At 41.1% G+C, this 15,522-nt stretch overlaps 1 protein-coding gene across 2 annotated transcripts; it reads left to right on the forward strand.

Moving 5' to 3' along the window:
- The first annotated feature begins 1,015 nt into the window (after window positions 1–1,015).
- LOC115398004 (transmembrane protein 150A) lies at window positions 1,016–14,280 on the forward strand. 2 transcript variants are annotated; one of them, XM_030104614.1, is made up of 8 exons: window positions 1,016–1,115; window positions 7,902–8,063; window positions 8,390–8,437; window positions 8,543–8,629; window positions 9,097–9,164; window positions 10,616–10,743; window positions 10,820–10,997; window positions 11,134–14,280. In XM_030104614.1, the coding sequence occupies exons 2-8, from the start codon at window positions 7,966–7,968 to the stop codon at window positions 11,433–11,435; spliced, it is 909 nt and encodes a 302-aa protein (XP_029960474.1). In that variant the 5' UTR covers window positions 1,016–1,115; window positions 7,902–7,965; the 3' UTR covers window positions 11,436–14,280. The 2 variants fall into 2 exon arrangements, with proteins under 2 accessions (XP_029960474.1, XP_029960473.1); XM_030104613.1 differs by lacking the exon at window positions 1,016–1,115 and adding an exon at window positions 1,243–1,335.
- The last annotated feature ends 1,242 nt before the right edge of the window (window positions 14,281–15,522 follow it).

Consider the following 15,522-nt stretch of genomic DNA (forward strand, 5'->3'; position numbering starts at 1 on the left):
ACATGAAATGAAACTTGAAATTGTTGCCCACAAATCAGTGTTCTGTGGCCATAAATAATATGTTTTCTCAAACGATTATTTGGTGGACACAAAATATAAATTTATATACTAATTCAAGACCTAAAAATATTAATTCTATTAATATAGAATTAAAAATAATAATTTGTGGATAATACATACCAATTTGTGATCATAAAATAGTATATTGTTATATGAAATATTAATTTCAATCCACAAAATTCTCATTTGGGGCCATGGAATACTAATTTATAGCCATGAAACCTAAAATTTGAGAGCAGGAAATACTTTTTTACGGATATTAAATGTTAATTTGAGGCCAGTACTATTTTGTACATACTAATAATATTTTCAGGCTACAACATACTGTATTGTAAATATGAAATAAGGCCATAAAAATATTTTGTGACATCAGAATACTAACACAAGACCGACAAATAATAAACTGCAGTCATTGTGGTGGAAATGACAAAAGATTAATATACAAATGCAATTTTCTGGCAGAAATACTAATTAATTTAAAGTTTAATTTAAGATGCAGGTGTCTTGTGCTCCATACATAGTAATTGATCTCTGTGTAACTCTGTGTTTTGACTGCAGTGTTTCTGACCAGGTTCTCAGTAGACTTTTTATTGACCACTCTCACCAAAAACTCCAAAGGTGTTGCAGTGCAGGGCCTAACAGAGCACAGAGGTCTGTGTCAAGTTAGGTTATCTACAATAACGCCACAGATTATCAGATTATCACATTGTTTGAAAATAAAAGCCTTACAACTTTGTCCCTCAAGATATTCATTTATTACTCTCGGATCATTGAGGAATAATAGAGAAACCTTGGTGTGGATTAAACCCACACGAAGACTATCTAGAATATTAATTAAAATTGTTCTCTTGCTTATATATTTAAAGAAACAGTGTTGTCATTTTTATGATTTAAAAAAAGTTAAAATATCAAATATCAGCCATGTCTTTTATTTTGACGATCCCAAGCGGAAGTCTTTTACGTGGTTAGCTTCATTTGCTAAAAAACATTGTTTTTTTTTTTTTTTTAAGGAAACCAAGGTTGTTGAGGTCTGGTGTGGGGATAGCAGGTGGAAGGTAGGTCCAAACTAATTTTCCATAATGAGTTTCCCTGGCAGCGTTTGCATGTTGATCCTTTACGTGCTTTTTGTTGCGCCGCTTGTCGCTTATGTTAGCGGAAATGAAGCTGCGGCTAGCCGGCTAGCTGGGAGCTAACGCGGCTAACGGTACCGTGTCCCGGTACTCCGGGATGTGACTCCGCTCTCTCCGGTTTTAGCAGTACACTATGAATGAGCGAGTAAGTACAGTTAAAGGGGCACAGAACCTACATATTGTCACAGTCGTGTTGAATCTTCTTAAGTGCACTGGCGAATATTTGCTGTGAATGTCTGTGGGGTGAGTGGGGCTGTGATGCCCCCCCCTCCAGCACGTCACAACAGTCAGTTTCCAGTGAAATAAGTCTTTATCCTGGGTCATGTTGCTCCTGACACTAAATAGCACAATTTAGGAATTACTTGACTACCTGGCTTATATGCTTCCAAACTTTACCCTGCACTTCAGCTGCTCCACTTAAAATGTTAGATACTTGATACTTACATCTTGATACATAAGATACTTAAAACGTGAATGTATTTTTGTCATGATTCCCACATTGAGTTAAAATGATCAAACTCAGCAATGGTGTTTTTGTGGTGTACGTTGATGGTCTCTAGAGTATCTAGACCGAAGTTGAAAAAAGTTTGTATGTCAACCTGCTTGACTTCTAGTCAATTTATTTATGTTAATTTTAACCTTATGATAAGACTACTGCTTTGTGACGTTAGACGTGGTTTTCACTATGTCTTTCACTAACACTTTATCTCAGTGTATATCAATGGTCAAAGATCACATGTTCGGATGTGACACTTCTAACATTTCCAACATCCTGTGTTTGGTTTGTGGTGTATTCACAGTTCATTAAAACTACCCCAGAGTTGGGTTGGTTGGGAGGCAGACTGAGACCTGCTATTCAAACTTCCAGTCCACTTGTTTGGTTTGCATACTATGTGTGGTTTTGTACAAATTGTGAGGTTTGCGAAGTGCTGTCACAGTTGTAGGATCAAAGATAACCTGAGAAAATGTTCTGACAGTAGCTGCAGTTACACGGTTATGGTTTTTGTCAGTGTGATTAAATTGTTTTTGTCTGCTTGACTTGGACGTTGAATGAAGTGATCAAATGTGCTGGTTTATGTGCACCAAAAATATCAGCTGATCCAGTCAGTGGATTGACACCATGACATGGTACATGATCCCACATCCCAATTTACCTTGAAGTCCACCAGTATTGAAGATGGATTTGTTAGCTCAATTAAACTTCACAAGTTAAACTTGTAGTGTAAACATTCTCCTTTTTCAGTATATGATCTCAGGGCTCTGTTTGTTTTTTTGTTTTTTAGTTTTTTTGCATGATCTAGCAGTTTTGTCTCCTGCACCATCCAGTTTTGCTTTGTCATCATTGTTATTTTCAGCAGTCCATGTGTGAAGTGTCAAATGGTTATGTTACATAACAGGCATGTAACAAAGCTCCTTCAGAATCAATGCACCATACTGTTCTCACAAACTTTGAGTGGATCATAATCGGGGTTAGTCTCACTCCTTTGATCGGGTTGGTATTTGAACTAGACAGGACCAATATAATCAGATGAATGTGTTTACATGACGCCATTTTAATCAGATCAGCATTAAATTAGATTACTTACAGTTCATGTGACCGCAACCACTGACACACTGCTGCTTCCATGCACTGCTCCGTGTGATTGCTGCCATGATTCAAACCAATAGAAATGCAGTGGAAAAGGTTACAAGACCAGATATTCGGCTTCCAAATGATACTTTACTAATTTCTATATAAAAGCTTTGTAATGCCAAGTTTTTCTCCCTTATGCAGGATGGTGTAGATATGTATTGAAGTATGTCACAGCAGTTGCTATATCAAACAGTCAAAGTTGTTAGTGGTTGGAGTAGCTGCAGTGTTTGACTGTTTGGCTGGTCTCTTTCATATGGACTGCCACAAGTCATGACAGTTCCTACCACTTTACTGGCTAGTTTTACTCCAGGTGCCATTCCTGCCTGGTCAGATCAAGACTTTATCAGAGGCACCTTGTAAACTGACTAACATCTTACATATTATAATAATGAGATATTAGCAAATCTTCTTTTTCGTTTATACACGGTATGTTATGGATCCCACCTCCTGGCCCAGGACACTCTAATAAGTCTAACGGATAACCTAGAAAGATACACATATCACAACCAAAATGAGATGCAAAACATATACAAATGAAGACAAAGGTGCCAGCATTGCAGAACAGAATTACTCATTAAGAGATAATGGAGTAATGCCAACTGACCACAGTTGAGATCCATAAATGACTAGCATAAGATGCAGAGTGATTAAAGTCTAATGCAAAACCAGCAATAGGAAACAGATTTCCTGAAAAGCATATTAATAAACCAAAAATGATCGTAGTGTCCAGTTGCACTGGTTGAGGGCCGCTGACCAGCGTGTTTTATGCGCTTCTCTGAGCGCACTGATTGCAACTGAGCGCAACGGTTGACTCATTATCAGGCTTTCAGTGGAAATTGATGCTAACATATTCATGAGATTCAATTGTGTCACAGCTGGCAGACATCCAAGACATGTAGGACAGTGGACCTCGAGGACCGAGACTGGACACCGTTCTTACAGAGACCCTAATCAGGCATTATTGCCGACACTGTCAGTTATTACGCCGCTTCACAAAGTCCAAACAATTTAAACTTAATGCTGATTCATTATCTCTCACATACACAGGGTGTAAAAAAAAAAAGTTCCCAAATCAATTAGGACATTCACAAATAGTTTCGGCTTTTTTGTCTCTTTCTGTATAGATTTCTCAGTATCCATACTTAAACAAATAATCGTGTCCGTTTTCAATAGTGCTGTTTGCTTTCCTCAAAGTCAGAAAAATACCTGAATGATTAGTCATTTCGTTGACCTCTTCAGTTAGTGCACACTCCAGAATTATTTCCCAACCTTTCCTTGTTTGTGTAGGTGAGCGGAAACACAGTGTCATGCTTTCTGATGCATGCTCGGAAGGTTGCATCTTTCTTTTTGTTTTTGTGGGTTTTCTTTATCTTATAAAATTTGTCATTTTGCATTTTTACTATCTGGCGTGGAGAGGTTTAGAAGAAGTGCATCTTGCGGTTTTTGCTCTGACGTCGCTCATATCTCTACATATAAGACGGCAAACCAAAAACTTTTGTTCAATATGACTCCAGGTCTGCTTTACACATTCACACCAGTTAACGACTTTGCTTTACACCAAAATGCACAAGAGATATTACTCTTGAATGCTGGAGAGCTGCTTGTGTTGGAACAATGAAAACAAAACGAAAACGACCTTGAGGGAAAAGGTAAATATTCTCTTATGTTTTAATGAGTTTTTTTTTTTTTTTCATTGTGCTGAAACTGATTTGGTGTTACCAGAGAAACTGGACAAATTTGTCAAATTTATGCCATTATGTCAAATAAAAGTGGATTGCAAGGACTAAAGAAAAGATTGAGATATTAAAAAAAAGAGAGAAAATTCCAAACAAAGCAGTCGATGCAGAGCTTTAGAACGGCCGTGGAGCATAATGTCTGTGTCCTCAATGTGACTCCAGGTCTGCTTGATAATGTCTGTTCAGAGAGGAGCATGTGTGGCAGATGGGGATGGTCATTGAGACGGATGAGTCATTGTCCTCTGGAGTACCGAGGATATCAATAATGGACATGGTGTTGGAAACCAATTAACCTTTAAACTACATCCTTATCTTTAAAAAACAAAACACCTGCTCTCCCGACAAAGCAGTTACTAAACTCACCACTTACAGAAATGGAAAAAAAAAAAACATGTAGTCTGAGATACTGTGAACATCCATAAAAATGTTTTCCACCATGACCAGAAGGCAAAACTAGTTTCCACTCAAAATTACATAATTATTTTATTGTTTTATTGTTGCAATATATTCACAATGATCTGCCTCTCTACAGAAACATATTTTAGTGTTTTAACACTTCAATGCCCTCGGGGGTATATGTTTATATATAATAAATTTATGTTTATTTATGTATAATATGTTTTGCCCTGATTATGTTTTGCAAGTATCTGGCTTTTGCATCTGCTCTTCAAACCTCTTTTCTGGGATGAAAGCCCATCCTAAATATTTGAATCTCCATTTGTTTGAGTTTACTGAATAAAGTAAAGATACTAGTGCATGTATAAACCCTGTTCTGGTTTCTGACAGCTGCCACTTACCCACACTGACGTGACCGAAACCAAGTTATGTAACCAAAACACAAACAGTGGCTATGAAAACTAGGAAGAACTTCTGGAAGAGGTCTTTGAGCCCCAGACCTTTATCCTCTACTCTGATGCAGTAGTAGCTGCTCGTCACTGTAAGACACCTGGGAAAATTACTGTCACTGTTATTTTTCCCATATTGTTCAATAATTCTTCTCCAATCACATATTGAGAAGGATCAGGGCATTTAAGATATTTTCTTTGAGGTTTGACTCAAAAAAGATGAGAAAATTTGATTAAAAACAGTACCCATTAAGATCTACTGTATATACTTTGACTGATTAGCATCTAATAAATGTAACCATCACAAATATCATAAATCTTTAACTTCTATATATTACTGAAATAGTTTACAATGGAGAAAATTTTGAAATCTGACCTCAACATTCTTGCAAAAAACACTTTGGGCTTTCCTCTGTCTTTCATGTATTTAACCTTAAAGTTCATGTAATCAAGCGAGTGATCAAATGCTTCAGAGTTTTATTAGCTGGGCATGTGTCAGTGTCTGTTAAGAGACAGCAGAAACATTTTTAGCTGTATACTTAATGTCAAGGCTTCCTCCAACCAGCATTATTCACAAATCAGATCTTTATATAAGCAGAAAACCTCTTTAAACAAAGCCTTGTTTGTCAGCTTGACCTTTGGGGATAAGAACGCCTTTTTTGTGTGGATTTATTGAAGTCCCGCTCATCTTGGTCGACTCTGTTTTCCCTCCGAGCCAAGGACACACTTGTAACTGTACACTGAGTGAAGTGGCAATCCCGTCTCGTGCCCCATGTTTCTCCACCACAGAGATGACCTTGGCTACACTTTGCCCTGACATTGCCGTTTACAGCCTCATTCTGCCGCTCATTCTCTCTTAAAGAGGCGCTCTGGTAGCTCATGCGGTCAGTATCAGTGTCATGCTACAGAAAGTCTCCGTTTAGAATGTTGAAGGTTGGATGGTTTAGGAGTGTATGAAACATACAGCTTTATGCAGAGACGTTTGACTGCAGACAGTGTTTTGGTTTACAGTAAACACCAGTCTTGTCTCTATAAATACAATTTTGCACTGATGCTCTGCAGCGATAGGGGAAGAATTAATTCCTCTCAGGACTGTGACACATCAGGCATCTCCTGTACGGTTATCTTTCTGTTCGGCGCCAATGACAGCCGTTGAATCAGCGGCCTATGAAAAGACTTGAATCAGATTTTCAGTTGTGTGATAATGAGAGACTCATTTTTGTTTCTCTCTGTAGCTGTACGTGCACATTGAGCAAACTCTCTGTCATGCAGGAATTCAACATATGCGCACATCAACCGGTTGTCAGTTGTCACCTTTTATTATTGTAATTTAGTGTTTTCTGCGTGTCTTTTTTTTTGGTTTAGAGGTCGTCATTTATGTTTAAAAAAAAGAAAAGAATCGGTAAAAAGTATGAGTTAAAGGGAACGTGCTTTCACACCTGTCATTGTTGGGTGGACTCACTTGAGGTGTGAGGTCGAGTGCAGTAGTCCAGGGTTGCTGTGAACAGGACAGTTTGACTACATGCAGTCAAACATAATAAAATGCTAACAATTCTGAGCAGTACAGTCAAATTAGACTAGTCTCTAAGAACCGTATTATCCATCCATCCATCTATCCAGCACTTATCCCATTTTAGATCCCAGGTCACTGGAGCTGATCTTAAGCAAGAGTGACAATCATACACGCTAAATGTATTTCATCATGTGCTGCGCTGCACTTTAATCCTGTTTGCTGCTGTACTTTATCCCGTCTTGATGGTGCTGACTAAGCGACTGTGCGTACTGAACTGCCCCTGACTAAGTGGCCAATATTGCTGCGAATGCCTCTGTCTGTATTATGGTTTGTGTGATATTGTTTTATTTTTTTCCACCGTTTTAATGTGTTTCTTTACATTCTTTTACATTTCTGTACATTCTTGTTACTGATGCATAAGAAACCACCCATCAAGGTCGAAATATTAAAGTTGAAGTTGAAAATTCACACCTACAGGCAAAATTCAAGTCACCAATTACCCTCAAATGAATGTTTCTGGAATGTAGCAAAATCCCATGCACGCTCAGGTAGACCATGCTAACTCCATAAATATATAATGTGGCTGGATTTCAGTCCAAAAAGTGGAGCTCCTGTGAATTGAAGAGAGTGGCTCCTCTGCATGTGTTCAGATGCAGTATTAGTGTAGCTGCAGCTGCTCTGCTTCATGTTCTTCCGATCAAGACATCGTTTGTCTGTTGAGCCTCATTATCGTCGGTCAAGTAGCCCGTGTTTGATTGGATGAAAGGACCTTCAGGATGTGCTCTCAACAGGAGGTTCAGAGATGATTACGCTGTTTTTTGCATAATCTGAGAGAGTTGGTAGATAATTTGCTGCTATTTTAATCATGCAACAACCTGTCTGATTTTTGAAAAAACTTGTGCAAAGTGGAACTTTCTCCATAGAATAATTTTTCGAGCTCCAGAAGTTTCATCCGTCTGACTGCGGTGCTCTCTCCTCTGTCAGGTTGCTGCCGGTTGCAGGACCCTCTGGAGCTGAAGAGCTGTGCCATTCCTCCTTTTCTCCTCTCATGTCCCCACGTAGCCAGCTCACTGCCAGCCCAATGACTGCCTGGATCGTCCTGCCTGTCAGCCTGTCTGCCTTCTCCATCACAGGAATATGGATCGTGTGAGTCGCAGTGGGAATGAAAATGCGTCCGTGTCACATAGCCTGTCATATTTAAGCCGACTGTTCTGATGTTAGCAGGTGATGCTGGAACAAGGACAGTTATATTTATATCTACGTATGGCTCTGTAAATATCTTGTGTCATCAGAGATTAAGTCAGTTTCTGCTGCACACGCAAGACACAGTAGAATCAAAGTCCTGTCTTGACTGTCCTCCCATGGTGTCAGCATGTATTCATTCAAACACGAGGAATATAAAATATTGACCAAATATATCACCCAGTATAATTCAACGGGTCCTAAATGGCGGTGTCCTCTTCACCCTGCAGATATGCCATGGCTGTGATGAATCACCACGTGTGTCCTGTGGAGAACTGGTATGTAACCTTCTCTGGAAGAAAACCAACGGTGTCGGGTTTTTATTCCTTTTAAAGCCGTTTCCAGTCAAAGAATGAACTGATCTCATTATGTCAAATCTGCAGGTCTTACAATGTCACATGCACAGAGGAGCTACTCCGACCAGGCTTCCCCAAGACGTGCTGCACCGTCCAGGACATTCCCCTCATCAGGTCTGCCTTTGTACCTCTCCTCCTCCTCCTCCTCCTCATCTTCCTCGCTACTCTGCACATCTTTGTTTCTGCACAATACCAAAGCTACTTTGTGTGAGACGAGGCCCCCAGGCATGAATTAGCACCTTGTTATGCTGTAACTCAGTGACAGTCATTAACCCACGCCTTGCAGGAGTTGCACTTGTTTAATCTGCGAACGAGCCTCTAACTACAGACGAGTGAAGGCATCCTTGTGCAAAAACATCTAGAAGACTGCGCCTTTTTATTATATTGCAATTTCCTCAACTACATTTCAGTTTTGTAGCTGGATTACAATCAGAACCATAAATAAGTGGCGAAGTTTGGAATATTGTGACTTTATTTTAGGGAAAAATTCTGAAGGAGCAGTTTGTAGAATTGTGGTTAAAGGTGATCATGAAGTGAAATCCATGCATTTGTTGTTAAAGTGTGATTGTTTTCCTCCACAGTAAATGTGGCTCCTACCCTCCTGAAAGCTGCCTGTTCAGCCTGATCGGCAACGTTGGAGCCTTCATGGGTAAGGCCTCAGATTGTTGTCGTTGCTGCAGTTTGTCCAGCGTTAAAACAGTGTTGCTTTGAAATCATTAACTATGGTGATCCCTGTAACAGGGAGAACCAGAATACATCAATGTCAGTATTACTTTTTGCTACTGTTAGTCAGAATTTGTGTTATATTTTGTATTATTTTTAATTTTCTACATTTATTTACCTCATAAGTTAGTTTTGGCTACACTTGATCATGTATGTTTGCATGGATAGTGTTGAGTAAATATGTCTTCTCTGTTAAATACCAATATTTTTCTAGGTAAATACTGATTTCACAGTTTTAATCTGAAGTCGTACAAGTGCAGCATGAAAAAGTGTACTAAGGTGGTGTGTTTTTTTTGTTTGTTTTTTTACATATATACAAATATTGCATGATGTCCTTAAAAATAATAATTTCTTATTTGAAAAAAATCAGTTTAGATCTGTGGCTCACATTTCAGTGACAATAAGACGGCTAGCTTCTGTTCGGGAATACAGACGTAATGAGCTGGTGTGGAGCTGAGGTGAAGGTGCTGAATGTGTCTCCGCTGTCCGCTCCGTGTGTCACATTAATCCTCGGTGGCGCCTGCAGACGCCAGGCGCTAGCCTCCCAGAGTCACCCAGGGCCCTGAAATAGCCCGTGCTCTCTAATCAATAATGAATGCAGTGTTCCTTCCACTTCCCCCCTCTGTCCTTTCCCCCTGCGTGTTCCCTCCATCCACGGCCTTTTCTTCCTGCGGCTCATTTCATCACGGCTCACTCCTGCCCCAATTTCCAGCAGTCTCACCTTAATTGTGTCTGTCCTGTAGCTCTCCTTCATTATTCACATCACCTTCGCTCCTCACAGGCATTCCCGTTGGATTCCAGCCCTCCTTATCTTCAGTTCCTTTGTATTTCTGCTTCGAGGGATTTTGTTCACTGTCTCATCTGCACTCACCTTCCTGCTCAGGTCTTTTTTGTTGTAGCTGTGTGTTTCCTGGGTCGTATTCCTCTTCCTGGGCGCAGGTCTTTAAACATTGATGCTCTGTCTGCCAAGAACTCTGCCGTGTTACATAATAGGAGATGTCAATAGTTGAGAGTGTGTGAGACAGCAGTAAAACAGCTCCGATAGTCGAACGTCAGCAGAATGACTGAAGCCACTTCACTCAGCCTTTCATTCAGCTCAGAGAACAACATGAACTCAAAGCGCTCACACACTAGATGGGAAAGCGTGTGTCCACGTCTCAGGCTTTTTCCTGACCTCTGCCATCAAGAAGGCTTATTGACTGCATCGGTTTTTAGGGCCGTAGGTGTGAATGTGTGTGTGTGGGGTCTGTCTCCATGAGTTTGCCGTGTGATGGAATGCAGCCTCATTCTTGGTTTTCCCAGCAGCACTCCAGGTTTCTGCAGTCCTCACTGGATTGTGCAGTGACGGCTTCTTTTCTTCCGTATTCCCTCCGGCAGTGGTGATGGTGTGCTATCTGCGCTACGCCCAGGTCATCGAGCACAGCCACCGGTGCTGGATCAACACCAGCGCTCTGGTGTCCGGCTGCACCAACGCCATCGGCCTGGTCATGGTGGGAAACTTCCAGGTGAAGCCACGCTCGAACGAAGCCGCCAGCGAGTTGAGACGTTTGTCCTCACAGAGTGTTTGTGTGTGTGTGGCAGGTGGACCATGCCAAATCAGTTCACTACGTGGGCGCCGGGGTGGCGTTTCCAGCGGGGCTGCTGTTTGTGTGCCTGCAGTGTGTGCTCACCTATCGGGTGGCTGTGACGGCGCTGGACTACTGGATGGCTCACTTCCGGGTGGCTCTGGCGCTGGGAGCCATGATCTTTCTCGTCCTCAGTATCCTTCTCGGCAGATCAGTCCTGCCGCTTGTGATTTATCTCCCCTCATTATCAGCTCTGAGTTTTTTTCTCGCGCCTCAGTGAAGAGAACTTTTCCCAGAGTGTTTCTCCGCCTTAACCGGTCTTCCTCTCAGGCGGCATCTTCTTCATCCACGAGAGCTTCGTGCTGCAGCACGCCGCCGCCATCTGCGAGTGGGTCTTCACCGTGGACATCCTGGTCTTCTACGGCACCTTCACCTACGAGTTCGGCACCGTCACCAGCGAGACCATGACGGCGGGGCTGCAGCAGAGCCACCATCACGGCTCGGGCGTCATCATGGGCCCCCGGGCCCGCGGCGCCGCTCTGGGCGGCGCCACCAAGGGCCTGAAGTCCCCCGGGGGAAGCAGCACGTCCACACATCTCAACTGCACCACAGAGAGCATAGCCATATTGTAGCTCCAGCGTCACTGCAGAGGTGCATTGTGGGCTCCCATGTGGCAGCAGCCTGTTGGAGGAGAGTGAGTCCTGATACGTTTGATCATCGATCCATCAGCAGCTAACTTCATCGGTAATGCTCCGCCATCTTTGTTTCCACCCCCGGCGTCGGTGCGAGCGGCTGCGGCGCCGCGGTGCCAGAAAGGCGAATGTTTTCTGAGATGTTGACGCGCGCGGGTTTGCTTTAGAACGGAATTGAGCGTTTAAACAGCTGTGGAAACAGGAAGTCCAGTTCTTCTGCTTCCCAGACTCTCACCTCCGAGGCTTTGTGTTGCCCACCTTTGGCCTTTTTCCAAATCTCTGCACGGCACATTTGTTTCTGAATGAAAGAACCGTTTCTGTTGAATTTTTGAGTTTGTGTAGTGGGTAGAAAAACACTGAATGTTTAAAAAGTGAATAGTTAATGTATGTTTTACGGGCTGTGAGCACAGCGGCCTCTCAATCAATTGATCACACCTGATCCGGAAAAAGATCTGTAAACACGTTTGGTTTCACGTTGCTGTTTTTATTTGGTTGCACTGATAATTCGATGGTGAATGCCGATGGCGTTTATTTCCAAAATCAAATGTATCCTGAGCCACTGTCATTCTCCAAATCACAGCGACCGTGAATGATGAATGGTCTTTTCTTTCAGTCACTTTAAGGCGGAGTCTTCTCCGTCGCTGCCATTCCCCACCTGTCACTGCACGGCCTCTCCTCGTTCCTAACATTTTCATTTTATGCTCTTTTTTTTTTTTTTTTAATGTCACGTCCGATGCAATAATTGCCATCAATCATTGGATGATTTCCGCTCCGCTGGAGTGAACCTTGCCTTTTCTTTTTTTTTTCGTGTGTCCAGCGTGTCACAGTTGAACACAGGGCTCTTCTTGTTTTTAACGACAGTGAGACATTTGAATCTGAGAGGAAAACAAACTGATCCCACTGACGCATTAACTTCGGTCCGCACGTTGATTTGATTCCAGGCTGGACCCTTGGAAGCCTTATCTGAGTTTAGAGTGTTGAAAAGCCTTCTCAGTACTTAAAGATGTCACCTGAAAAGTGTTTCAACCAGAAGATTTCAAACTGATGACAAGGCCGTGTATTTAGGATCTCTTTTCTTTTCTTCTTTTAAAGGGCCCGTGTGTAAGATTCTGTGAGGACATTTTTAATCACTTGATTTTAGTTCTTTTAACATAAAGCACAGCCTGTTTGTTGTGTAGAGGGAGTTTCTCATCTTCAACTGCAGAATTTGCAGTGATATTTTGGTTACCAGCAGGCTAATAAGAGCTTTACATGGAGATGCTAAACTGTCTGTGCCATGTTTACACACTGACAAACAGAGGAAACCTTTAGGAATATATTATCTGTACTCTGGAGGAGAGTTGCTTTTATCTGCAGTTTGTAAGAAACTGTTACAAATCGGAAAGTATTGATCATGGCAAGCAAATTTTATGCCTTCCTTTATTTATTACTCATACAATATGGACACTGGAAAAAAAAGAAAGAAATATTGAAACTTTGAAAACTTTTCTTTCCTTTGTTTAGAATTAAAAATCCATCAAGTTAAATTGTAAATAATATCAAGTTCTGACCAGATATTTACCGGGTTGGAAAGATCTGCACAATGCATCACTTTTAACATCGGGATCACAAATATCACCTGCTTCTAGGTTTTAGGACGGAGTCCTCCCACTCAACAATCATCTGTCTATTGGTTTATTTTTCATGGCCTCCGCAGGTTTTCTTTTTTTCATTTGGTGAATGAATCGGAGTCTTACACGCGGGTCCAGTGAGGACTGCCACACACACACACACCACTGCTCACAGTAAAGCCGACTGACATCCCTAACGCACACACTCCCGGTGTTCTGCCTGTCTAAAAGCACTGGATGCCAGCAATACACACGTTACAAAAGGTCACGTCACCTACCTCTTTATCTTTTAACGCGTTCAGTGTTTGGAAGTGACAGCTACGGTTTCACCACAGTGATTTGAAGTATTTAACACGGTGGGTCGGTCAGTGATTTACAGAAGTCTCTTACAGGTTACACAAGATGCATAATCATCTTTTTTTGTTGTTTTTTTTTTAGTCCCATTCTCTGTGGGAATACAGCACTCCTGTTTTGTTCTGCAAATCTTGCCAAAAAAAAAAAGACTGGACTGACAGGAGCTTTGATTGTTTTCTTTCTGTCTGCCTGCAGCGGGTGTGTGTTTCAGTGTCCGGTTTGAGCCTTACCCCCCTTCGGTCTGCACCAGGGGAACTTTGTTTCGTTTTTTTTTTTTTTTATGTTCAGCTGTAGCCGAATTCACCAAACTGTAAGCGAGTCGCGAGACTCCAAATGGCAGCTCATCCGAGCCCTCACACCAGGGCCCAGCTCAACCTGTAACACCGTCAGACCATCGTCCACAGGCCAAATATTACTTTCAATGGTGGATATTTCAACGTGTCTTTTCTTTGTTTGGTTGCTTCTCTGTCAGAATATGCACTCCAGTGAGCCGTCCGGCGGGATTTTTGTGGGAGAACAAAATAAAAGTTAAAAAAAAAATAAAAAATAAGGCTGCCTGACCTGTACATGTCTCTACAACACAGAAACCAATGTCAATAAAATGTACTGGTTGGATTTCTTTGTTTTTAAATTTATTTGAAAAATGTGTAAAAGAATGAAAACGGAGGAGAAATCCCTGGGGAAAAAAAAAAATCTAGTCGACACAAATGATTCTGTTTCCTTTTATAAATTGTGTAAATATGTATGATTTGTCTATCAGTTAGGTATTTTCTTTTGACAGAGATTTATATTCAAATATGGAATAAAAATGATAAATTATTACATGTTGTTTGTCTTTTATTTGGTTTATTAACAGAAATGTGTTTATTATGACTGAGTCACTCACTGTTGCCGATCACATTTATAGCTTCACTTCCTCTTCATAGTAAAAAGGAGATCGTGTCATTTGAGCTGAATGAATGTCCCATAACCAGCAGCCTGATCCACTCGCTTTCTTTTAAACTGCAATTCACTTCCAGTTTTTCTTCTTTTTTGGGTTAACCTGAGTGGATCACCATGGTAACTTATTCCACAAACACCCTCATCTGAGCCAGGTTATGTCTAAGATCAAGATGTGCCACAGCGCCACCTCCTGACCAATCATGTAAAAACTTTAATTGTCATCATGCAGAAGGTAATCACAGAATGCCTGGCAGCACTGTTTTTGTTGGTAAAGTTATGACGTCATTCAGAACTTCACTGATGAATTGGCAACAATGTATCAGTTTTAAACGACGTCACTACTTAATTTGACCTACATATGCAAATTAGATCATGGCGTCACCGACTAGAAGAGAGACAGGTCATGCACATATTTACACTGTATTGTGTTTGTTGTCTGTATTCTGTGTGTTTTACTTCCTTAAATCCTTTGTTTCCAGAGTTTTTCAGCCATCATTATTCCTCTCAAGGGTTTTGGATTTGATCACAATCTCCACAGAGTCAATCAGTCATTTCCAATAATTCCCTGACTTTCTTCACACGTTACATGAATTTGTGACATTAACTGAGAAAAGTCTAAAAGACAAAAATTAACATATTTCAAATGTCTTCAGTGATCATGAATGAAGTTACCACATAGCTCATGTTTGCTTTGGTCAAAGTGTTTCAACCTTTTATCATAACAATGATCTTATATGATGTATTCAGTGTCTGTTAATCTGCACATTTTGAAAAAATAGCAACAATAATCTATCAACCTCACAGAAAGCCAGAAACTATCATATTATTTCCGTTTTTATTGTGCAGAGATCATTTTTGTAGTCTTCTTATATCAATTAACCCACTGCAGTTATTTTGAAGGCTCCAAACAAGCAGGCGAGAAACATCTGCTGCTCAGTTTTGGGTTTCTTAATCTGGATCACAGCCTGGTGAAGTGATTATGAACCCGTACTGTAGTTCACAGCTCCAACAGTCGTGATCGACGTAGAAGCAAACAGAGAAATACTGCAGAGTGGAATCAGTGATGCAAAACACTCCCCATGTGACTGTGCAGCCTTCGAACTATTCAGATCTGCTTTTAA

The sequence above is a fragment of the Salarias fasciatus genome, chromosome 12, assembly GCF_902148845.1.
Source record: "Salarias fasciatus chromosome 12, fSalaFa1.1, whole genome shotgun sequence".
NCBI lineage: Eukaryota > Metazoa > Chordata > Actinopteri > Blenniiformes > Blenniidae > Salarias > Salarias fasciatus.